The sequence below is a fragment of the Zingiber officinale genome, chromosome 6A (assembly GCF_018446385.1).
Source record: "Zingiber officinale cultivar Zhangliang chromosome 6A, Zo_v1.1, whole genome shotgun sequence".
NCBI classification, from domain to species: domain Eukaryota; kingdom Viridiplantae; phylum Streptophyta; class Magnoliopsida; order Zingiberales; family Zingiberaceae; genus Zingiber; species Zingiber officinale.
Window position 1 is genome coordinate 80,258,180 of NC_055997.1, and position 26,353 is coordinate 80,284,532.

Here is a 26,353-nt window from a genome sequence, read left to right on the forward strand (position 1 = left end):
AGAACATAACTGAATGAAGATATAAGTTCACTAGGATATTGCATTCCAATGCGAAATCACTAAAGATTTTACCACTCAACAAACAAGCATACTAACTCTCAGATGGTATCATTCCAGTACAACTAGTTGAGCAAACTTCAAGCTTACCACAGTTTATGTCGATGTAATCGTTTGCTGCTTCTCAAAATTTTCCAATTACTGACAGAATAAGCAACATACTAGTCATTTTTCACCAGTAGAGACAAATTTGAACATTCATGGCTGGATTGTTTTGCTTCAATCAAACAAATAACACCAGGCTTGTGTAGATCATCACACGACAAGTTGAGTTCAATCACAAGTATCATTTGAAGCCATAATACAGGCTTCAACACTTAAGTCACTCATCTTAAAATCAAGAGAACCACCTTTGTTAACGATAACACAATTTTGAGAATCTGCTCCGAGAGTAGCTTTGCATGATGGTATGCATGTATCCCTTTGTATTGTCCTCATAACAAGTGAATTCGAAGATATATGATTTTCTCTTGTTGGTATGCCGCAAAATTGGTAGCTCAGGAACAACTTTCCTTGGTTTAGTGTAACATGTTTACCATAACTAAAAATATTGAACTTCATAAATGTGATGAACCAACTAATGATTAGTCATCCCTATCACAATGGCAGGAAGCAGAAGCAAACTTTGAATAAGGGGGTGGTGGTAGAGAGGGAGAGAATGCTTGGCTAAGTTCGTTGAAGCGAGTCAAATCAAAATTTTGTACTTTCATGAGACGCCTTTGTTTTGTGGCAAAGCGGCTGGCAAAGAAGCTCTCAAAGGATGGTTCCTTGGACGTCCTGAGGAAGAATGCATAGCCCGACAAGAAGTAGACAGAGGTGAGGTAGAAGCAGATTGGCTCCATCACATCCCATGAAAGCTCCCAGAAAGTCACTCTCATCAGCGCAGCTGTTTGCACCACCATGAACCCCAGCCCAAGCCACAACTCCTTCCTGACTTGAGCTGCTGCTTGTTTATCAATCTCAGATTTCTTCTCTTCCAGCATCTTCAATTCTTCTCTCGTGTGATAACTCTCATGGCTCGATGACAATGGGATCAACTTCTCAATTGTTTTTGCCACCTGCAGGACACGACAGGGCAGGGGGAAAAAATACAAGACTTACTCTTTGCTCTCTGCCAACTAGTTTCCATGATGTTCTCATGAATCTACCATTTAACATATATGAAGCAAAGACATCCAAGTACATAATTCCAGCAGTCCATAAATCACAAAAGAGACAAGGCCAAAAAAACATTATCTAAAATCCCTTCTGATTTGATATCCACTTATCCCCAATAAAATCATCATGAAAAAAGTATCGCATACTAAACCAAATCATTAACGGTTTCCATGAAGTTCTCTGGAATTTATTATTCTAGTGTTCAGTAGATACCCATCAAAATAAAGAAAGCCTTGCACCAAACAAAACTAAAGGAAAAAAAGGACACTTGTAATTAACTCCAAACCATAAGTGCTAAAGGGATGTCTACTTATCTACCGTCCAATGATATATGAAGTCAATTATGCTAATCAACAGCAATATTATGATCCTGGAAAATAATTTCAACTAGAACAGCAAACAATCGGCATTGTTCTCCCCGTCCAAGTGTTCAAGGATTTATATATTTATCTAGAAATAAAAGGAAAAAGGTTTTCCACATTATCTAATTTCTTGCTGTACACGTCTCTTCATCAAAAAAAAAAAAAACCATGTTAAATGCAGTTATTTAGACAGACAAGAAATTTGATGACGAAAAGGCCAGATAAGAAACCTAAACTGATGTATGAGAATGAATTATTGACAGGGAGTTGTGTGTGCGTGTTTGTTTGTGCGAGGTTATGACAGGGTGTTGAATGAACAAAGAGAGATTCCTCCCAAACTTTCTTTCTTTCGTCCTAAAAAACTAATCATGTTTTTTTTTTTTTTGCTTTTTTTGTGAAGATTTAACTCCAGAGGGGTTGCTTCAAAAAAAAGTTCAATAGAATACTCTCCAGAAGCTGTAATGCCACCGATCTCTGGTTTCTAACCCCTTCGTTATAGTTCCTGCTAGAAAGGAGACATGAAAACCCGGGAAAAAACTTGATCAGATCTCCATCAATCGTGTGAAAAACAACCTCCGAATTCAAAGAAATTCCAAAAATAGATTTAGACTACAGGAAAGAATAAAAAAAAATGTACCGAATCCCTAAAAAAGAAACAGTAATTAAGAGAAGAAGAAAAATACCTCTTCAGGCCTCAGGAAAACCACGTTTCCAAGCACTACAACAACTCCGGATTCGTCGAGCGATCGGGCGATTTCCAAACCCTGCTCGCTATTAGACGCCTCGCAGCAGATACGTACAAACTCGGAGTAAGCGATGCAACTCTTCTCGACGGTTGCCAGACGCGCCCGCACCACCGCCACCAGCGAAGCCCTCGCCAATTTCCTCACCTCCACCAAAGACACCCTCTTCTTCTCCACCAAAACCTCCCCCTCCTCCCTCGATACCGGCGCTTCAGACCGCGCCGGCGGCAGGATCACGTCGAGGCAGATCCTGCAAGGGTTCAGGCTGCGAACCCGCTCGCTTATCCGGTCGGCCGCCAGCAGCATCAATTGGCGGTCGGGCGGCAGCGCCCGCTGGAAAAGGGGCCGCTTCTGAAGAAAGAGAAATCCGCAGGGACGACCGACTCCGCCATCGGCGGCGGTAGGCAGCAAGAGGGAAGCGAATCGCCTAGCCAGGCTTTTCCGGAAGGCCGCCATTCTCGAAATCGAAACACAAAGCTGGAGAAATATCCGTGTCTTGCGAAGGCCAGAGAGGAGGGGATTACAATTTATAGGCGAAGGCGAAGGGGGCCGGGACGAACCGACTCGAAAACGATACGATTATATCGTCGATATAACATCCGAGATAATTAACATATCAGCGAATCAATAAACCGACACGCTACGTTTCCCGTCAATTAACAATTCGTGCAAACCTAATTTAATCACATTGAATTAATTAAATTAATTTACGTTCTGCGGCATCTCTTCGCCGCGTCAGCACGCAACGATCCAGTTTTACTTCCAGAATATTCGGAAAATAAATTTAAATTAAATGCTAAAATTAATTTCATTCGTATGATTCAGCGATGGGTAAGCGACAAAGTCGCCCGGCCACGAGAAGCGTGTAATGCCTATCGAGGGAGGAGGAAAGGACTGCCACGTTTGCTATTTATTTTTAAAATAAAATAAAATAAAACACGAAGTCCATGCTTTCCTAGTTTTAAATATTTTATTATTATTTTTATAAATTTAGAAATGCCTAACAAAGGGAATTATTAAATTTTATTATATTTAAACAAATATAAATCACCGACGCAATTATGGAAGGATGATTGTTATGATTGGTATGCCGCCAGCTAATTGTTTTTAATACTATTAAATAAATGGCGCATGTGATTAACAAAACCATTTATAAGAGTTTTATATCTATTTTTTATAATAAATTAGAGTTGAATAATTCAATTTTGATAGATATGTGACAAGGTATTAGTTAGCAATTTGTGCGACCATAGCCCACGCTAACAAGTCGATGATCCTTCCACGTTATAAAACAAATCTATATATGATTTATGATCTAAAGATAATGTCTCGATCAGAAGTAGATATAAATCACCATGTCAAGCAAATCAATGACGACATCGTTTTAAGTTGTATCAGAATTTATTAGAAGAGAGTTATCGATATGTGTCCAATAAGATACTTATTGTTTAAGGCGGGATAATATGCAAAGACTTAAGGAGTGAGCACTTGTCGAGTTAGATTAGGTCTTATGGTTTAAATTAATTTGAATCTATGTTTAGGTAGTCATAGCCTACACGTACAAAGTATTATTTGATATGCAAACTTTGATGACATGATACAAAGATAATATGAATATATATATATATATATATATATATATATATATATATATATATATATATATATATATATATATATATATATATATATATAAAACCATTAGTTAAAGGATTGGATTAGGTCGGATGGGAGATTAAATTAATAGGTAAAAACCAAAAAAACCTCCCAAATTAAAATTAAGTAAATTATCAAAATAGACATATTTTTCAAAAAAAAAAAAAACAAGTCGAAAGGACAAATCACTAATACTTCAAGCGTTATCGTAGCCATTAGTCGTAACTTACAACATGTAGAAGATATTGGGTAGCAGTTATAATGTATAACGTAACATTTAATATAATACTATATAGTATTTGTAGTAACTACATAGTAATTTCTATGCGTTATATCGATTATATGGTAAAAATAATGAATCAAATAACACCTAACATGAGGTGATTACCTTGGTTCCACATAAGTTTTCCACCTGCTGTCAGAGTAAATCGAGAAGTACTCATGACGGGTGGTCTAGAAGTCCAACATCCCTGATTGTGCGTCTCATTTGAAAGAAAAATATTACAAATGGATCGTAGTTGGGAATCAAACTACGTGTACCTAGATAATAACTTGGTGCTCTTCCACTCCACCATAGCCCCTAGGATTGTAGCAATTATATAATAGCTTCTATAAGTTGTAACATCTACTGATTTTAATTAATTTTAAATAATTTTGACTAAGTTGATAATAATATTTTAATATAATGATATTCAGAATTTATGATTTATGATTTGGTATTTTAGTGGAATAGTTAATATTTAACATTGTAATAACTATACAGTAACTTCTACCCACTTTAGCATTTCTTAGTAGCCTCTATATATATAGTAGTTAAATTTTAAAATTTAAAATCTTCTACTATAAATCATAAACTCTAAGCACTAAAATAATAAACTTTTCATGTTATAGTAGTTATTAAATAGCTTCTGTAAGTTGTAATAGTTATTAAGTAACTTCTACTTATTTTAGTAATTACTAAGTATCTTCTATATATTATAACTAAATTATAAATCTTAAAATCTTGAATTTTAAATAATAAACTCTAAGTACTATTATATAGAAAAAAATATCAACTTAGTCAAAATTATTTAAAATTCATCAAAATTATTTTATTTTTTTAAATAGTTAGTAGCATCTATTTAATATCTTTTATATATTATAACATGTATAAAATAATTTCTACCCATTATAGTAATTAGTGGCAATTGCTACCATAACTCATGAAGTAAGGAACAACATCTTAGAAGCTGCCGATAACTACTACAACTAGGGATATAAAAAATGGATCCAACTAGCCAATTCAACTCGAGTTGATTTGAAAAATATCAAGTTAGGGTTGGGGGTTTTGGGTTTCGGGTTAGAAGTTTTTGGATTTGGGTTGATTTAGGTTCGAGTTGACCCAAATTTAGGATTTAGAAGTTTTTTTTGTTAAATTATTTTTTGAATTAAGATGTTTTATGTACACAAATAGTAAAATATTAGTATAATAATAATAAAATATTGAGATAAAAATGAAGAATTATAGTAAAATAATAAAAAAAAATTGGGTCGAACAAGTTGTTCGAGTTGATCGGGTTATCCGGATTCAGCTTCGGGTTTATGATTTTTAAGTTGAGTTTGAGTTCGAGTCGAGTTCGGATTAGGATTTTTTATAATATTATTACTTCAACTAGAGTCGAATCTATCTAACTCATCCAAATTGACACTTCTAACTATAATAACATTGGATAAGGAATATTTTAGGAATAAAATAATTGACGAGACATTTTTTTTAACTTTTATTTTTTGAAAAAGAAATATCGTTTTGACAATCTACATCCTTTTAATTTTTGGTCCTAAATTAATTTGGATCCTAGAATAGGGTCAACACACGGTGAATCGATGAGGCAAACAAATCTAAACCATGATAAATTTCATAATATATAGAAAATATTCTTGTTATTATTTTTTATTTTTTATTTAAAATATCAGAAAATCTAGACCATGATAAATTTCACAATGTAAAGTATTCATGTTTGTTTTTTTGTTATATTTTTTTAAAATGCCAATAAATCTTGACCATGATAAATTTCACAATGGCAAATATTCTTGTTAGTTTTTTCTTTAATTTTTTGAAAGTGTTGAAATTGAAACCATATCCATTCATTTTCCATTCGCTAATCTCTCTTATTCGTAATATCTCTGATCTCTCCCCTCCGAATTCCCTCTCGTCACATATTTTTCTTTCCCAATCCGCCTGCGACTCTCTTCCTCCTCCACTCATGGCCGCCGCAGTCCTGGAGCCGCTCGCCGTCCTCTGCCCTTCCGGAGGTGTACCCGTCTCCCCGAGATCAGCGGCCGTTCGCTCCCCGATCGCTCGCCGTGGGCCGTCGCTCATCCCCCGATTCAGCGGCCTAAGGTGCGCTTCGCGTCCTCCGAGGGTCGCGGCGAGGAGAGTGAATGCCGTCGGGAGGTTTCCCGCCGCCGCAGTCGTGTGCGAGGCGCAGGAGACGGCAGTCCAGCGTAATGTTTAACGCGATCGTTTGTTTAGCTCACTCTTTTGGTTCTTCCTTGAGTTATCGATCTAGGGTTTGGATAATCTTACAGTGGTTTTGAAAAGTCATCGCCTTTTGGCTTTGCATAGTTTCCATAGAAATTAACGCGTTTAGTTTGGCACAGTTCGTCGATCGAATTTAGAATTAGGGTTTCTTTGCATCTCGCGCATGGTTTTTGCTGCCGCCGCGTTCTGAAGCTTGAATGACTAAATTGTCAAACTTGGAACTTGATGCAGTCTTCTCGCCAATATTGGATCGGAATACTCGGAGTGAAATGTAGCTTTTTATTGGATAGCGGTCTAGAGTTGCTGCTTGTTTCTTTGTTGCTTAATGGTATGAAAGATCACATTCTTTTGAGACTACAGGTGCTACGTCCTCTTCAGTTGAGTTTTAGACGCCGAGGGAAAAAAGATCTCTCCTATGAGCAAGGCTTATAACCGAAGAGGAGTTGGGAAATTGATATATTTTTATTTCCTTACATTTTATTTTTACTTTTTAAAAAATACTGTCTGGCTTGATTTGTTTCCCTGTGATTGTCAATTGAATCATTTTAACTTGGTCTTGTTCATTTGCTATGAAGTACTCATATTTAACCCATTGCATCCTGCAAGTCATGTCTAGAATAAATCTTTTAATTTGGAAGAGACCATTCACCTTAAAGAACTCATATTAGCCTTTTGCATCACACAAGTCATTGACCTTATCTTTGGCCTACATGGATCTAAGTTTATTGCATTAATTGGACCTAAGTTTATTGCTATCATGATTATGGCTGAAATCTATAAAGATGATTCTTTCTAGTAGTTTGAGGTGTTTCTTGGTCCTCACTCCTACAATATAACTAACCATGTATTTTAGGTGATACTGTCATGATGTTTGATGATAAATCAGTAATTGCAAATCTGCACTTTGTGCCAATATGAAGTGAGATTTTTTTTCCATTACAACCAATTATGTAATTATATTTTTGCTTCAGTTGGAGAGCATGTTTGTATGTAAAATTAGGTATGCTTGGATTTGGTAAGTCTCTGATGCATACAATCTTTAAACGAGAAGTTTTTTTATAGTTCTAATTGTATAAATCAACTTATTGATGAATGTTGATTATGATGGTCTCCTGAGCTTCTAAGACAATCAAATGCTTTGGTTGCATTGTCGACTTAATTCTTCTTTAATCCTAATCCCATCATTTTAAAGGAAGCTTTGTATCCTATTTAAAGCAACTACTCTGACACTTGAATACTAGAAGCGACATATTAGGATGGAGGAGTTCAGAATGGTGAAATGAATGCCATCCATTTACTAAAAGAATTAAAAAAAACACTCACTTTTTAAAATATTAAGTATTTTGTTAATTGCGAGTGTTATAAAACATGATATTATATGGGTGTGCATGTGTATGTCTATGTGTGTGTGTAATACATAATGTATATTAATTATATTTCTATAGATGTGGGATTTGGTGAGATTATGAGAAGTATGCCTTATTTCTTGAGTGGTCATTGTTCATTGTACTGGTAGAGAATGCAATTGCTTAATTTTTTTTTATATAGGGCAATAAACTCAAATAAGGACCTTTATATCCACACGAGGGTCCCATTTCTATAAATTCATCATTGCCCATAAAAGATGTAATACCAATTTTGCTCTCAAAATGATGTTTAAGTAAAAAAACATTGTTATACTGAAAACAGCTGCAATGACCTTTTTTTCCTTTCAAAATAATGTGTTAGGGAAGTTACTGCTTTTACAAAGAGTTTCTTTAACTGAACCTTATTTCTGTTTTTGCTCAAAAGGTGTATTGTCTTTGCTTTGATCCAGTTGTGTGCACTAAACTAAGGCTACAATGAAACACAAGATTTCCAATTATGTTCTGCTTGTAGTGAACATCCCAGAAAAACCTTATTTAGTCAATTTGCAGAGACCTATGTAGTTGCTCTTCATTTTGATCATCAAAATATTCCACTGTCGTGCAAAAACCATAGAAGGCCTTTGTTTGAGTTAAATTTGGAAACTGCTTCTTTACCTTACAATTGAACCTAATTCATATTCTACCATCTTTTGGCACTTAACTAGATATTTCTAATTTAGTGATGAAATTTTTGCTCAAGGTGACAGACACCATAGATATTTCAAATGAGCCTTCTGATTCCAGACAACATGGTTGGAAATCTAATGTGTTACCTTTTTTAACAAATCATCTGCCGACTCATGTTGAAGCGATGCCTTTATTATCATTTATTTCTTAATCACTTCATTTTATTCATTCAAAGATCTTTGTCTCTCAGTTTAACTTAGCACTTTTTGTTTATTGTTTACAGTCCCAACCGTGTCTAAAGACACATGGCAGTCGCTTGTTCTTGGTTCAGATGTTGCCGTTCTAGTAGACTTTTGGGCTCCATGGTGTGGACCATGTCGAATGATCGAGCCGGTTGTCGTCAAATTAGCAAAGGTTTATGAGGGAAAACTGAAATGCTATAAGCTCAACACTGATGAAAACCCTGAAATAGCAAACGAATACGGGATTCGTAGCATCCCGACGATGATGATCTTCAAAAATGGTGAGAAGAAGGAAGCTGTGATTGGAGCCGTGCCAGAATCAACTTTGGCAACATCTATCGACAAGTTCATCTAGAGGTAAGATTGTTCTCTTCGATGAATGCGAGCTGTTTTTAGAAATATTTTCGCTGGAGTTTCATAAGCTCATTCTTCCAAATTATGTAGCTTAACGCTCTGAGGAGCAGAACAAATATTTGCATGTGAACTTTTGTACTGTTTAATGCAAAGCTATAATGCCGTTTTGGTTGGATTTACTTCAATCGAGAACATTTCTTTCTGCTAAATTTTGTGTAAGTAAACAAGACAAGCAAAATAGAGTGGGAATAAGATTACAGGTTAACACTCAAGCCATTACATAAAACTAGAACAGCACTCTCAAAAAGCTTCAATGTCACAAACTGCTACATCAAGAATAAAAAAGCTCACATGAAGTTAAACAAGGCGCTTGTCAGAAGAAAAAAACCCTTGAACAAGGCGCTTGCTCTCCCCTTTGGAGAGGGCTACAAGAACACACACTCAGAGAAAATTCCAAACATAAGAATGTTAAGAGAATGAGAATTCAATGATCTTGTTGAATCTCCTTTGTGATTCAGATCAGAGGAAATTAAGTTTAGAGGTGTAGGTGGCCTTGGGAGACCAGTTCCGGGGGATCACATCGCGAGCAGAGAACATTCTTTGGGTGGTCAATGTGGTGAGCTTCACTGAAAATGGTCCCTGAAGTGGCCCCCCTATAATGCACCAGTTTGCTCCCCATACGTGCTTCATCTCTAGCCATTCTACAGAGTTTGCCTTCCAAAGAAAATAAAGAATTTATAAAGCAACTTGGAGAGAAGACTATAAATCATCTTTAATTCTATGATTGAACAATATTGGAAGCAGTATTACAGTGCAAAAGGAAAAGTGACTTATAAATGATAAAGATGAAAAAGACACAGCTCAAAGGGATGAAGAGCAGGAAGAGAAGTTCTTTTAAGATTCTTGCCATTATCATATTCCAAGCATGACTGCCTAGGCTTCTTTTAGACCATGTGCAGTGGTAACTGAGTCATCGACATGGTTATCACATGAAAGCAGAATATGGTCTACATGACACCAACTCACCATGTCAATAGAAAACCTTTAACGCCATAGGATATAAGATAGATTTGTGCAACAAGGAACTTGATTTCTATCTGAAAACAATCAAAAGTTATAACATAAATTGGAGCATAAACAGTCCTGTAATCACATTTTTCTTTATCACCAAAGGAGAACTAGATGAGTCACAGATAAGAAGGAGCTAAATAGTTCTTGTAGTGGAAAGAGAAGTCACCAGTTAGCAAAAGATAGGAAGCAGGCAATGAGGCATGGAATGCTACCCAAAATGTTTTAGCAATTAATTTCATTGGAGGATGAACACCAATCATGCTGAATGACTCATGGAGTGCCTCTACAGAATTTCCTTCCCCTTTAACTACCTAAACTTCACAATGAACAAAGGCTACGTTTGGTTGAGTGTAATGTAATCTAGCTGGTAATGTAATCAAATTTGTAATGTAATGTAATGTAATCTTGATTACATTACTACGTTTGGTAATGTAATGTATGTAATTTTTTATTACAAAGGTGATTACATTCTTTTGTTTGGTGTCCATTATTTTTTATAAGAAATGTAATTCATATTATTATAAAATGACAAAAAATCCTGTGACCTCTATCGGCGGTCGCTACACCTCTGCCAGAGTTTGCGGTAGCCATTGGCAACCAACGGCCGGCGATCGGCGACTGGCGGCGGCGGTCAGCCGATGACCGGCGGGCGGCGACCGGCGGCGGCGGTCAGCCACCGGCGCTGGCGGGCGGCGACCGGCGGCCGGCGACCTGCGGCGACCGGCGACCGGCGGCCGGCGACGAAGGTCGGCTACCAGTGGCGGGCGGCGGTCGACAACAGACTAGGGGTATATTCGGCATTTAAACTTTGGTGAAACAATGACCTCGTAATGTAATCGGATTACATAACATTTGCTTTGTAATCCAGATTACAAATCTTCACTACCTTTTGTAATCCAGATTACATTACATTACAAGTTTTAAATCAAACCAAACAAAATAATCGACTTTGTAATGTAATCTGAATTACATTACAAGGTAGATTACAGGCTACCAAACGCAGCCAAAGTATTAAAAAAAATGCGTTAAGGTAGCAGAACTGTACCTGTCTTATGTGCATGGATCCAATATCTCCATCAGCATCCTCAAACTCCACAAGCAGAGATAGCCAATAGTTTGTAGAACCCTCGTTTACATGAAAAGCAATGTTCTTCCCCCGGTACTTGCATGCAGTCCTGGAAAAGTATTACTTCTAAGATGATGTTCGATAAAATCACATATACAAAATTAAGAATCAAATTAGACAATGGTGTCGCATTAAGATTACTTCAGTAGGCAGCAATTATCAAACGCTAGATAAGCATCAATTAACCATTTTCCCAAATTATGATTTTGGTTCAACAACAACCTTGAATTTGAACAATCTTTTACTCACCTGCGGAACATGACAGGGATCTCGCCATGGTCACGTAGTGGGCCGGCCTCTCCGGCGACGGCCATGTGGCCGAAGGCCGCACCGCTGAGGTCGAAGTGGGTACGGCCAGAGGCGCAATAGCCACCGGGACACTCGTCCGTGACGATCACGGTGGCCGCGCGACGAGAACAGACGGCACGGTCAAGGCATCGCACCTTGTAGCAGGCGCCGCACCCCTCGCCATCCTTGAACAGCACCGGGCTCACCGCCCCCACCCGTGCCCGCAACGGACGCACGTCCACAAGCGTCCCGTACCCGCACGCCCCGCCTGCTCCCAAATCATCTCCGCATCAAAATTCTTTACTCGGGCATTCTAAAAACCAGTTTTGAAAGAGGAAATAGGGGAAAAAAATAATCTTTAACAAATGGTGTTTGTGCAGAAGAACAACCACTTCGATTAATTTATTCAAAGTATCAGATAGATCACGGAGCTCCAGTGGGCGTATGCTACGTTCTCAGGATTTTTCTTTGACTGAGCACTTTGCTAGTGCCTGACACTCACCAGAGAATCATTTCATCAAAGCAAATCAGATGCTCGGGGATCGAATTAAAGAAACTAGGTCAATCTCATCCATCAACAATCCGCACGACAAAAATAAAGCTGCGCAAAGCCTGAGGCGAACTCCACATGCGCCGCCCAAACCCTATCGAGGGCATCCTCGACCACCCGATCCTGATCTAACGGCTGAGACGAACGAAGTAGGAAGTACGAGCCAGGGATCGCGAGCTTACCGTCGCTTCCGTCGCCGTCGGGGCTTCCGTACCAGGTGGCGGTCGCCGGGTACCATTGCAGGTCGAACGGCGGGTGCGACTCGCCCGAGCGGAAGCTCAAGAAGCAAGAGAAGAAGAGGAGCAGACGAGTGGAGTGGGAGGAGCGAGAGAAGGCGAAGGAAGAGGCCATTGGTGAAGTGTTGAGCTCGCGGGGCTCCTCTTTCGCTCGCTTCTCTCGCCGTCTCCTTCTTCTCCCTCTTCGGCGGTTGCAGGGATGGAGTTCCCTCTCCCGCCTCCACTGCCTCCGGATCTCAATGCGCGGAATGGGGCTCGGATTTTAAATATCATTAAAAATTATTGGCAAAATAGTTCTAATGGGCATTTCTATCCTTATCTTTTAGACATATTACAATACGTCCTTATGTTGAATTAAGGCATATTTTCGGTCAAAAATCTAAATCAGTCCTTAAAATTAAAAAAAATCTCATATATGTGGTCCAATATATCTGAATTCTTGCGTGTGATTTTACCAAAGAATTTTCTTAAAAAATACTATCTAATTCTAACGGAGGCCTCGCTATTTCAAGAATTCGCAACTCCATCCTTTAGGGATGTGGTCAATTTTAGATCTGGAAGAGGGTTTTTATGGGACGAGGACTTGCGAAACGACACCAACTATCCCCGCGCGATCCATTTTGAAGAAAATTACTAAACTGCCACTTAACCGACTAATAACGAACGTTGGCCCCTCGGGGTTCGAGAAAAGCGGTATCTGAAATCCCAACCTGATTAATAATAATAATAATAATAATAATAATAATATAATTAATTTATAATTAAATCATAAAAGAAAATTTATTTATAAATTTAAAAATCTAATATTCTTATAATCATCTGTTAACTTATTAAAATAATATTGAAACTAGAGTTTATATAATATTTTTAACACTAAATATATAAGTAATTGCCGCTGCCATCCCTATCCTTTATCACTGTCACATAAGATAGTTTGGTAAATTTTAAAATTGCACCTATTACACCTAAAAATCAGAGTAATATCTCAATAAAAGTATTAGAGGTTAAGTTGTTAAATAGACCAAACAAATAACAAAGTTTCAAAGATAAAAAGAAAAAAAAAAAAGGATCTTTGAGTTGCTACGAAATTCAAATAACTCATTGTTAACACATCAGCTTTTTTATTCTTAGCCAGATGACTATTAGATTCAATAACTGGGAGCAGGTTCGAGGTCCTAGTCTGCCTGCTTTTCTTCCTTGGAGGTCTCTCCCTTTGGTAAATCAGTTGTACCATTGGCTTTGGCCTCCTTGTCTGAAGCAGTTTCGACACCATCTTTGGCTTCAGTTGCTGATTGTTTTTCAGTAGCCTCAGCAGTAACTTTGGAATCCTTGGCCGTTTGACCATCCTTGTCTTTCTGGCCATCCTTGGCATCCTTCGCTTTCTCCTGTGCTGGTGGAGGTGGAGGTGGAGGTGGAGGTTTCATATGTGGTGGGGGAGCATGTTTCAGCTTCACCAGTACCTGGCGCATCCTGGAGAGATCAGTGGGCTTTCCTGGCTTCGGTCCCTGGATCACAGTGATGGAAGGTTTCTTCTCCTGCTCTTTCTTGCTTCTTCTCTTTTCAATGTTGGCGATCTCATGTGGTATGAGCTCTGCAATTGCTTTCCAGTATTCTTTATCTGCGTTAGCGTGGAACTTCTCCTGGTTGGCTAGGAATAGCTAGTCACCAAAAACAGAAAAAAACAATATTCAGCAAAAAATTAGAGTTCACAAGTATATAAAATTGTTATTTTGAGCAAATAAAGCGTCATGAGGAACAGGAAGAATTACTTACCTTTTCCCTCTCTTTGTTCTGGGTCTTATTCGTTTCACAGTTCAATTTCCTTTTCTCATAGAAAGCCCGCTTGAATTCTTCAGCTTCAGCAATAATTTCATTTCGTCGCTCCTTTTCCTTCCTCTCTTTCTCCTCAAGCTCAAGAGTATTTTTGCTGCATTTTTGACATATATTAAGCATTTTTTACATATATTAACTGAGATAAGAATATCGTATCAAATATTAAGAGCACATATAGAGAACGTTGTATTCTATTAATAGTCTTGTTTCTTTCATCTGATTTTATAGAATATGGAAATGTTCTCCAAATGAAAATAAATGCCTGCTGGTAATTTGAAGCGATGCATAGGATCCCTCCCTCCCAAGTTTCTAGATAAATTGTAAATTCTGGCAACACTCATGCATAAAAAAAGTAAACTAAATTAATAAGCTTTTGCCAAGACATGCTATCATGATACATGTGCTGAGAATTCAGAAATTACAAAAGCATGAGAGAAACTGTCAATTTTAAAAGACTCTTAAGCAAGGTTAAGAGAACTCCGCTTTCAGACTCTCAAATCTTTAACAAAAAGAAGTCCCTAAAAGGTTGTGTCTGTGTGTTTTCACTGTGTGCGTTGCATATGATAAGAAATTTGATTACCTATTCATTCTTAATAACAGAAAAGTTTCTTTTTCTAAACCTTTTTCAAGAGAGAAATTACCATATTGATCAGTTTCTAACAGAATTTCACAGCTAAAGTACAATAGAATGCAGTAATCATCAAATGAGTTTCCTTGGTACAACAAAATGAGAAGTGAAGGATGCTATGAGGTCCAATCGAACCACTTCTAAGGCACATAACCATATGGAATATTATGAACAACCTAAAAACTTTACAATTTCAAGTTTGTTAGTCATGATGCATATGAAAATATACGCCCAATACACATACTGTGATTAAAAGTGTTATATAGATCTATCTATAGCATAAAAATTGCAATGTCACAGTGAACGGCACACTAAAGGAATCTTGCTATAGTTGCTAGTGAGGATTGGGAAAAGTCTATCAAGAAACCTAGGACCTCATCTTGAAGTGCTTTGAAATCCCTAGTGCAGAAGTTAGAGGCTAAAGTATGCACCGAATGGTGAATCAATTTATGCCTATCAGACTTGGTTTCTCCCAGATTTTCAGTCCAGAATTTCTCCAAGTTACATTGCTAAAAGAAGGATAATTTCCTTGCTCATACATGCTTTGTTATGGAACAGGTACAAAGACCAATATGGTACTTTTAAACATGATATGCTTTGTGCATTTCTTATAAGTCGCAAATACAATGTTGGGGAAAATTTAAAATAATACGACACTATAACCTAAGATTAAAATAAAATTATTTATAATCTCTAAAGAGTTCTTTGAGAACTGTTTCACCACATGATCAAATACATTAAATTGGGATTTAAGTGGCTTAACATTGGGTAATGGCTCTAAACATTATAACCATACTCTTTTAGAGGCATGATCTGAATGTTGTAGGACGTAGAGGCTTTTCTTTTCTCCCTAACCTTTCCAACCTCTAGTTATCTTTTATTCACCCTTACACTAGCAGCACATCAGAGCTTTCATCCTCCCTATCTCTACCAACAGAATTTTTTGGGTTGGAACAACATTTGTTGCTAGACGAACTGTTTGCTATTGATGATGCTAACCCAGGTAATCTGTGGAGGAATAGATTAGTTTAACTTGAAGTTGGCTGAATCAGGTTAGCTACTGTGTTAAAACACTCAACCATCTTCTGATCTTTAGTCTCATGAAATAAAAATAAGATTATATATCCTAGATTACAAATATAATAACAAAAAAAAAACATAGGTAATATACATATAAAATCTATGATCTATTAGACTAAATTTATAGTATAGTTAATAAGTGTTTATTGTTGTCGGTCAAATCAGAGCTCAACATTTTTGTCACACTCCTCATAGCTATGTCTACATAGGGGAGTCCAAATAAAAGTGTCAATTGGTCATGTTTGGGTCAAGCACAACATGGTCCTGAGACCTTTTTTATTTCCATGTCGGGTCAAACCTGACGAGCAAAAAAATTACTACATATTTGTCCATTTACTTTTGTCTAGCCTGAGCCCCAGTTCATGAGCCTAGGGTCCATGTCAGCCTAGGTCCATGTGCCGTGAGTCCATGGTGGTCCAGGTTTGAGTGCCTCAAGCCCATGTTGGCTCGAGCCCACAGCTATATTTTAATTTTAAAATGATAACAAATCTATAAAAATATAAAATATAAACAAGAAAAATGAATACTAACATTTATATTAAATAATATTTAAAATATTAAATACTTCTAGTAATTATTATAAATTTCTAACTAAAAGAATTAGGACAGATCAGGAAGAATTGTGTTTTAAGCTAAATTGGCACATATGAGGTAGAAAATACACTTTACGAGAGTAACATAATGCTTCCAGGATTTTATTAAACTAACTATTGTTTGGTTGTATTTGTCTTAAGCTTGTGCAGGTCAGGTCAATATATAAGGGAGAAAAAGATCAGACTAACTCTATCATAATTCATAAATTATTTTGCACATGTTCTTCTCAGATGGTGCTTACTATATTTAATGTGGATTGAAAAATAATATTTGGGAATAGTATTCCAACATACTGACTTCCAAGGTTTTACACAACAAGGCACTTACCAACTAATTTAATTTGTACCTTTTTGATTGGGTATGAAATATTGATGAGGCCAAAACTTGTGCAAGCATGAAGCTGTCACGTTCAGTAAAGAAATTGAACTACAAGTCCCTTACTTTGAGTAGCTTAGGTCTCATGGTAACATGAGAAAATTCAAAATTCATTGGAACGATAGAGATCATATAGACAGAATATTGTGATAAGAACTCTGAATTTTCAAACATAAATGTCAAGACCAAGAGGCCTTGTAATTGTAAAGACAAATTCAGGTGAGAAATGAAGCCAGAATCATCTCAAAATTTGTATCATAGACTTTGTAAACAGAACAACTGAACAATAGCATTCTAAAAAGAATTCAAAGTAAAGGATGAAATATGACAGATAATTGATCATTAATTGAAATTCTAGAGATAAATTCAGGTTAGTATCTGAGAGACGGAAATGAGATTAATTTGTAGAATAACAATAGCATTCTATTGCAAGAAATTCAAAGACAACCAAATTCAAACTTCATATGCCAACGTAAATTCAACCTAGAAATTTCTAGAAAGTTAAATTCTTAATCCAAAGCTTCAAACATTTATTGAATCATTTAATCCTAGATCTAGCATCTGCGACATCATGGATGAACAAAAAAACGAAGAAATTAACAGATAGTGCGACCGATCGAAAAATGAAGCTGCTCACCGACGCCATTCGCGGCGGAGGAAACCCTCTTCCCGCATCTCATCGGGTTCGGGAAGAACTGGACCGTCCGATGAGAAAATCTCGCCGTCATCCCCCGCCTCGCCGTAACCCTTGCCGTTGGATTCCGGAATCGTAAACGGGGACTGCGATGACGAGAATCCGTAGCCTTCGGGCGAGAGCAGCATGCTCTCCCCGCCCCCGTAGTCGGGGCGGGGATGTTCCTCGGCGGGGAAGCCGTAATCCCCGGCGGATGGTACGTCGGCGGCGGGGAGGTCGGTGGCGCCGTCGTGGGGGTTGAAGGAGGAGTAGGAGTTGTAGGGCTGGTAGTCGTCGTCATCGTCGTCGAAAGGGCGGGCGGAGGAAGGAGGGACGGCGGGTGCCTCCTCGCTGAAGGTGTCGAAGTCGGACGCCATCTGCTCGATTGCGGTACCTCGTACGGTTGGTCTCTCTCTCTCTCTCTCTTTCTCTCTCTCTCTCCGTTTCTTCTACGACTTCGCCAAATCGCCACCTGTTCCTCTTCTCGCTGCTGGAAGAGCGCTCGAGAAAGCGGGTTGCTGAGAGATGGTTTGACTGTAATTTTATGCTGTTTTTCAGATTCGCACTTGGCACGATAATATATGAACACGCGAGATCCTTCAATATTATTTTTTTATATAAAATAATATTAATTGATACTTAGTAATAATGTAGGATTATGCACGCAGATAAGCCCAGCTGATCACTGAACACTGATATGTAGAAATAATAAAGGTTGGTTTCTACCAAGTCGATCCAAAATGAGATCAGATTCTCTCGTCCGGACTGGACAAATAAATTAAGAGAGGAATCATTTATAATTATAGTTAGATCTTAATTTTAATTTGATCATAATTAATTATAATTTTCTTCTAGATTTATTATTCTTTTAGATTATAATTTAGATCGGGGTGAATGATCGGAAGCCACCGGCGGTGGACAAGTGGTCAAGTTATTGGGCACCGAGTGGGGGGTGGTCTTCAGGCAATCTCTAGCCACCCACTCTGACTTAAACTATAACCTAAAGGGACTGTGAACCCAGATAGGGTTCCCAACTAATTACGACCGGATAACGACTATGATCCGACAATAATTACAAGTGGTCTATTCCCTAATCCACTTTTTTATAGACTCGAGGATATGATATCATCAAAATACCTTTTTATATAGTGGGCTACTTGATTTTTGTTTTTATCTATTTATTTTTCTATAAATAACGATGAGATCGGTCATCTGGGATGCTTTGGTCAGCATATGACTTTCGTAGAAAAAGATTATGCATGTAGATAAATCTAGGTCAATTTTCAATGGTGCGGAAGCTTCGTAGGTTATCTCACTCTCCTACATGCGTTATTGTTATTGGACGAAGCCCTTGTGATTTATCTACCTATATCTAATCAAGGGTCGGTGAAACTGAGGCATCTGAGGTGAGCATTATCACGAATACACCCATCATGAATGCCTCCAGGTGGTCGAGGCAATAGTTGAATATCAGTGCGCCTTTTCTGTTTCTCAAACATTTAAGGATCGAGTCATAACTTCAGAAAATTAACGGATAAATTTTCTTTAATGAGTGGTTGACCTAAGAATATTGGACTGATGGGCCACCTACTGTGAGCACTTCTTGATTTACCCTAGTTGATAGTAAGAAACTTCCATGAGGCCGAGTCGATCACCCCAGGATTAGTTAACGTAAGCCGGATACCTAGTACTTGTTGGACTCCGTGGTTGTTTTGATGTGATCAACCAAGTTAGGTTAAGTCCTGTTTGGTTTTGATCCCTATGTCTAAGTGTGCAGGAGCTTACGAGCACAGGAAGTCGAGCAAAAGACGCAGCTAGCGAGAAGGATGACATGGGAAGGGAGCCAAATGGGCTCGGTGCATCCGAGGGATGAAAGGGCTGCGGAAGAGTACACTGATGGACGAGAAGAACGTACGCGACGTTCGAGGGACGAGAAGCTAGAGTGGAAGTCTGCTCTAGGAGAAGACCGAAAATTGGGTTCGGGTGAGCCCTATTTCGGTTAGCGGCAATCACCCAGACGATCGGAGCAACAACAGAGCATAGAGATGTTGAAAAGGCTACTGAAGGCGCTCACTATGAGAATAGAGGGCGCCTCCGAGGCGCGCCAGCGCCTCCGCTACCTTCAGGCGAAGGGCGCCTCCACTACCTTCAGGCGGAGGGCGCCTCCGAGGCACGCCAGCGCCTCCACCACCTTCAGGCTGAGGGCACCCTCCATAAGCATCAGACTGAAGTCCAGTTGAGAACTAGAAGAAAGACCATATAGGTTGATATTTGGTAGGAAGTCCAGTTGGGTCCGTGAGACCTGATAACTGGCTAAAGTCTTGATAGGGCATCTGGCAAGTGTTGGTGCAATCGACCTCCAAGGTTTTAATGTCCGACAAATATATTTACGTAAGTTTAATGGAGCTTGATCATGGGAAGTCCTAGTCATGGCTAGGTAAGGGTGGGAAGGCAACTGAGTGACTAGTCCTAATTACGGTTAGGCAAGGGAAGTCCTAGTTATAGGCTAGACAAGGGAAATCTCGATAGATCGTGGAAACCAGGTGGATCGATAGGTTTGGAGGATCTGATCCCTGGTACCCGAATACTGAGTCCTAGTTGTAGGCTAGAGAAGGAAAATCTTGGTAGATTGTGAAAGCTAGGTGGATAGGTCTGAAGGACTTCCATGGGTAATCGAATACTGAGTCTTGGTGAGTGAAGCCAGGTGGAGAAAATCCTAAGGGGAGATAACCTTAGGTAACGAGAAGTCTTGGAGGAGTGAATTCCAAGCAAGGTTAATCGGCCCAGCGAATCTTGGTGATTCTAGGTTTAGTTTTACCATAACATTCTGTATTACTATTATTGCTGCTGGCTAATGTAGTATTGCAGGAAAGACCTTAGTGAATCAGGTGATCCGACACTAAGCAAAGAAAGTCCAAACAAGTCTGGAGGACCAATGTTTGGCAAGTAAGTTGAGGTAAGCAATTGGAGGAGCGATAATGAGGTCGTGTTCCTAAAGGGAACAACCTAAGGTCGCTGATCCAACCGAAAAAACCGAAAAGATTTATAAGTTGAGATCAAGACAGTTGAACTGTCTATTATTACTCATGCATTATATATGACTGTGCTAACCTTTGTGTTGCAGGAATACTCTATCTAACACTATTTTACAGGTTCGACTTAATCGATCGATCGATCGAACCAGAGGATCGGTCGACCGAACAAGGCTAACTCAGAGCAGGTATAAGTTCAGACTAAAAAAGAGTTCGATCAAAGCTTAATCGGTCGACCGAACCATATGATCGGTCGACTGAACCCTAATGACTCTGCACACTTCAGATCGATCAAAAGCAGAAGGAAAACATGCTGATTGGTCGACCGAACACATGGATCGGTCGATCGAACAATCATCTCATCAATGCGGCATTAAGTGCACATCTCGACAAATCTCGACGAATAGGGAAGGATACTGTTCGGTCGACCGAAAAGAAGGATTGATCGAATGAACCCTTAATTATCAGTTAATGCCGAAGATCACATCAGTATCAGATCTCAGCGAAGATGGAAGGGAGCTGGTTCGGTAGACCGAACCCAGGGATCGGTCGATCGAACGTCGACGGTTCTTATAAAAGAGAGCTCAAGGTCCAAGGCTGAGTAATGTTGTTTGGTTCGAAATTCAGATCTTTGCAAGCTTCTGCTGATCGTGCTACTTTTCTACAACTCGCAAGCTGCTCTATTCAGAAGTGTCGACCAAGCTTCGTCTTTTATTATTGTCGGTACATTTATTTAAACTTACATTGTACTTAAACTCTTATAAGATAGTAGGGTGTTACTATCTTGCATATTGTACGTGCTACATCTTTCCGAGATTTTCAGAAAGAAGAGTTTTAGTGGATTGCCTATCGGTACGGTCAAGGATCGCAGGTCTTTGAGCAGGAGTCGACCTAGGCTTCGAACCAAGTAACCGAACTGAGTATTTTCTTACTATCGCATTAAGAAAAGACGCAGCTAGCGAGAAGAATGGCACGGGAAGATAGCGGGTGGGCTCGGTGCTTTCGAGGGACGAAAGGGCTACGGAAGAGTACACCGGTGGACGAGAAGAACGTACGCGACGTTCAAGGGACGAGAAGCTGAAGCAGAAGCCTACTCAAGGAGAAGGCCGGAAATTGAGTTCGCGTGAGCCCTATTTCGGTTGAAAAGGCTACTGCTCCTTGAGTAGCCTACCCAGGTGATCAGAGCAGCAACAAAGCATAGAGAGGCTGAAAAGGCTACTGAAGGCGCCCTCTATGAGAATAGAGGGTGCCTTCGAGGCGCTCCAGCGCCTCAGCCACCTTCAGGCGGAGGGCACCCTCCATAAGCATCAGACTGAAGTACAGTTGAGAACTGGTAGGAAGACCAGATAGGTTGATATCTGGCAGGAAGTCTAGTTGGGTCCATAAGACCTGATAACTGGCTAAAGTCTAAATAGGGCATCTGGCAAGAAGACTTAGTGAGTCAAGAGTTGAGTAAGTTTGCAATGGTAAGTAAGGTAAGCAAGGTAAGCACGGGAGGAGAGTGATCCAGTGAGGACGAGCCCCATTGGAGTTGTAGGCACTGGTCCAACTTAGATCTATTTTGAAAGTCTAAGTTGAGATCACGACTAGATCCTGGTCTTGGTGAGACAATAAATTGATCTTGTTTTTAATGTACTAACTCTGTTTTGCAATGTATTTTTTGTTGTTTAGAGTAACGTGTTTGCAGGAATGAAATGCAAAGAGTATGTCTTAGATGAATAGTACTAGAGGTACCTCAGAGCTATGGGGAGGCACTACGGAGTTGAATGGAGGCACAATCATACAGATAAGTTTTGAAGATAGAGTTTCGCTGCGGGGAGACACCTCAGAGGTGATTAGAGGTGCCTTAGAGCATATTGTGTTGGTGCGGAAAGCATCCGACGATCAAACCATTGTTTTGATAATGGCAAAGGAATTCAGAGTTAAGTTTATTTGTGATCTAATAGTTTGATTGAGTGTTTCAGGAAAGACCTAGTTGCGGTTAGGAAGGTTGAAAACTCTAGGGGGTGGTAACCCTAGGTCATAGGGTGTGGTAACCCTATTCGAAAAGTCTTGGCGGGTCGAGTGCTTCAGGCAAAAATCCTAGGGGGTGGTAACCCTAGGTGGAAAGTCCTGGTGTCGTGAACCAGGTGAAAGACTGGACCAGCCGGGAAGCGGAAGTCCAGCAGAAAGTCCGGAAGCTTCGAACGCTGAGCAAAAGTCCAGTCGATCTGGAGGATCGCACTGGCATCAAGTAAATCTCCTGAGTGGAGTAGGTGAGGACGCGTTCCCCGTAGATGGAACAGTAGGCATCGGGTTGACCTAGGGTTTCCGGTCGGAAACCCGAAGTCATACCCGGACAGTTCGAAGGCTGTCAATTCATTTGTTTACATATTATCTATTGTGTTCTAACTCTGTTTTGTAGGAGACTAATATTTTTGTGCAGAGTTAGAAGTGACCGGGATCGGTTGACTGAACCTTGGGATCGGTCGACCGAACCCACATACCAGCAGATCAGATCTCCAGAGGTTGGACCAGGCTCGACCAGGGGATCGGTCGACCGAACCTTGGGATCGGTCCACCGAACCTGGGTTGGGTGTCGACTGGATCAGGCTGACTGGGCTGAGTCAGAGCTTATCGGTCAACCGAACCTGTTTATCGGTCGACCGAACCTTGGATGGAGTTTGATCGGATCGAAGCGGAGCGAGAAGATCGGGGGGATCAGATAGGAGGGATCGCCTGATCGGTCGACCAAACCCTGGGATCGGTCGACCGATCCGCCTTGGGTCAAACTTGATCCCGAAGCTTGGGGATCTAGATCAGACTTTGCAGAGCTATAAAAGGAGGCCTCGAGGTACAGCTTGATACAACGCTCGAACAGAACAAAGTGTGCTCCTGTGTGCTGCCCTGTGCTCTTCAAACAACGCCCTGCTGCTTCAACGAATTAAAGCTCAAAAAGTTCATTGTTTTCATTTTCGTTGGTATAGTTTCTTTTACTGCACTTAATTGTAATTCATATTGTAATAATCCTTTTCAATATTATAGTTGTTGCCCAACGTAAACGCTCAACGAGCGTGGGCCTTGGAGTAGGAGTCGCCACAGGCTCCGAACCAAGTAAACGACTGTGTCTTCTGTGTTTGTTATTTCCCTTCTTTTCCGCTGCGTTTACACGAACGATTTCCGAAAACAACAGAGTGAAAGACACGAGCGCTATTCACCCCCCCTCTAGCGCTTTCGATCCAACAATTGGTATCAGAGCGGGGTCGTTTTGAATTGGTGCAACCACCATTCAAAACAATTTTACGTGGTCTTTTTAATCTTTTCGGAGTCAATTAGAATTAGCTTTGTAGCTACATTTTAATTCTTTTTACGAATCATTTTTGCTTGAATCAGGTGCAACACCAATCAAGTTCGTAACATTTCTTTTCTTTTCTCCCGCACTACTAATCCAAGACTTAGTCTTGGAACAGATTTTCTTTGTTTTTGCCACGCAAGGTTTCAATGGACCAACAAGAGGGCTATAGCACCGTTCGTCCCCCACTTTTCACCGGAGAGGACTTCGGATACTGGAAGGGACGGATGGAGAATTTATTGAAAATCTAATTCGAAACTTGGATGATCGTCAAGACCGGACTTCAACTACCAACCGATGAAGATGACAATCCAACACCCTGCGAAAAATGGGAACCGACCCTAATCAAGAAGGTGGAAGCTAATGCAAGAGCTACCTGCACCCTCCAGTGTGGACTGACCAAGGAGGAGCTCAATCGAGTTGGTCCGTTCTCAACTGCAAAGGAGTTGTGGGAGAAATTAATTGAACTGCACGAGGGCTCCTCCGAAACCAAAGTAAGTAAGCGTGATCTATTGTTTAATAAACTGTATAATCTAAAAATGCAGGAAGACGAGACGACCAGTCAACTTCACGCTCGTATACAAGACATCCTAAACTCCCTCCACACGATCGGGCAAAAGGACGAGAACAGGGACATCATAAGGTACACACTTAATGCTTTTCCTAGGAGCACATTGTGGGCATCAATGGTAAATGCCTACAAAGTCTCCAAGGATTTATCTTCCATTAGGTTAGATGAATTATTTTCTGAATTTGAACTTCATGAGCAGACTAATACACAACCACTCGAGAAAGGTGTAGCTTTGCTTGCAGGTACCAGTAGAACACGCGAATAAAAATCACGACGAAGAATTGAGCCGGAGTCGGAACCAGAACCAGACACAAACGATGAAGACGACAAACTAACAACTGAACTCGTCAATCTTGTAAAGAAATTGTACAAGAAGAAGAAGGGGTTTAACAAGAAGGACCTCAAGAAGGCAGTTCAGTCTAAGGAAGTTCAATCAAAAGTGAAGTTCGAGGTAACGTGCTACGGATGCAATCAGAATGGGCACATCAAGGCGAACTGCCCAAATCAGAAAGATTCGAAGAAATCAAGGAAGAAAAAGGCCCTAAAGGCGACATGGGACGAATCTTCAGAAGAGGATTCAGACGACGAGCTCGAACAGACGAGTCTTCTTGCACTGATGGCCCGGGACCAGATCGAACTGTTTGAGAGCGACAGCGAGTCGGAAGCAGATTCGGAAAGAAGCCACAGATCCGTATCCGTTTCCGAAGGGCCCGATCCTTCTATAAGTATCACTCGACTAAACAATCTAGTCAATTATTTGTTACGAAGATTAGCTAAGTATAATCTTAGAATTAAGTTACTTCTAAAGGAAGTAGCTGTCCTTAAAGAAGTGACTAACTCCGAACCTTTGACTGAACCAGTTCAGACTATAAACTCAACTCAAGTCCTAAAACTTGAGGAAGAGAATTCCAGCCTGAAAACTCAGATCAAGGATATGGAGAAAACACTAGAACGATTCTCTTTGGGTTCCAAGAACCTTGACTTAATTCTTGGAACACAAAGGACAATCTACAATAGGACTGGACTAGGATTCAAATCAAAAAGGAAATATAAATCATATTTATCACTTATACAAAAAACTAATAGAAAAATAGTCTAAGCATGGGTCCCCAAGTCCAACCTGATCAATCAAGTTGGACTTGGACAGTATTGGGTTCCCAAGGATGAAATACACTACCTCGATAGACCATATCGAAGCTATGATCCAGGGGGAGCTATAAGAAAAACAATAAAAGTAAAATTAAATTAAAACTCAAATTAAATAAAAATTCAAATCAAATAAAATAAAATTCCAAATTAAATTAGAATTCAAACTAAAATATAAAGGAAGGCTCCATAATAGCTTGCACCTTCTAACTTAATCCACCCGATAAGGGTAACCAAGAGTAGACTACCCGGCAGGGTAATTAAGATTAGAGTAAAGTGGGCTAGGTTTAACTTGACCCATGGTACTGGTGAAGTATTGGATGATAGTACGTTAGGGAAGCTTAGTCATCCCATGTCTAGGAAGATATGGCTTCGACCTAGTGCGTTTGGCTAAGTGAAACTAACCGAAGCTACCCTCTATGGATCCTAACCAGTTAGACCAAGGTTTTGTATTAAGTTCAATGGGTAGGACTATTTGAAAAACCTCAAAGGCATGGTTACTTTAATGATGTCCTTGTGACTCACCATAACCCAGAAGTTTATCCAAAGAATGCCTATTTGTTGAACCAAAAGTTAAACCTGAATCTAACACAAAGTTAAATCAAAACCCTAAATTTGAATCTAATTTATCTCATAAAAATTATAGGATTCCCTGATTGAAAATTTAGATCGGGTGAGATGACTAAAGAATAA

The 26,353-nt window shown here is 39.6% G+C and overlaps 4 protein-coding genes across 4 annotated transcripts; 1 reads left to right on the forward strand and 3 right to left on the reverse strand.

The window, feature by feature from the left end:
• Nucleotides 1-501: 501 nt before the first annotated feature.
• LOC121996697 (calcium uniporter protein 3, mitochondrial-like) lies at nt 502-2,814 on the reverse strand. Its single transcript, XM_042550756.1, has 2 exons — nt 2,261-2,814; nt 502-1,115 (listed from the first exon to the last, which is right to left on the reverse strand). Exons 1-2 carry the CDS (start codon nt 2,774-2,776, stop codon nt 642-644), a joined length of 990 nt encoding a protein of 329 aa, XP_042406690.1. The 5' UTR covers nt 2,777-2,814; the 3' UTR covers nt 502-641.
• A 3,278-nt stretch (nt 2,815-6,092) lies between these two features.
• On the forward strand, nt 6,093-9,305 carry LOC121996700 (thioredoxin 1-like). Its single transcript, XM_042550758.1, has 2 exons — nt 6,093-6,460; nt 8,814-9,305. Exons 1-2 carry the CDS (start codon nt 6,220-6,222, stop codon nt 9,125-9,127), a joined length of 555 nt encoding a protein of 184 aa, XP_042406692.1. The 5' UTR covers nt 6,093-6,219; the 3' UTR covers nt 9,128-9,305.
• Nucleotides 9,306-9,402: 97 nt separating this feature from the next.
• LOC121996698 (expansin-B3-like) lies at nt 9,403-12,637 on the reverse strand. Its single transcript, XM_042550757.1, has 4 exons — nt 12,344-12,637; nt 11,573-11,879; nt 11,243-11,372; nt 9,403-9,840 (listed from the first exon to the last, which is right to left on the reverse strand). Exons 1-4 carry the CDS (start codon nt 12,510-12,512, stop codon nt 9,646-9,648), a joined length of 801 nt encoding a protein of 266 aa, XP_042406691.1. The 5' UTR covers nt 12,513-12,637; the 3' UTR covers nt 9,403-9,645.
• Nucleotides 12,638-13,378: 741 nt separating this feature from the next.
• On the reverse strand, nt 13,379-18,119 carry LOC121996701 (clathrin light chain 2-like). Its single transcript, XM_042550759.1, has 3 exons — nt 17,545-18,119; nt 14,171-14,324; nt 13,379-14,055 (listed from the first exon to the last, which is right to left on the reverse strand). Exons 1-3 carry the CDS (start codon nt 17,955-17,957, stop codon nt 13,573-13,575), a joined length of 1,050 nt encoding a protein of 349 aa, XP_042406693.1. The 5' UTR covers nt 17,958-18,119; the 3' UTR covers nt 13,379-13,572.
• Between the last annotated feature and the right edge of the window lie 8,234 nt (nt 18,120-26,353).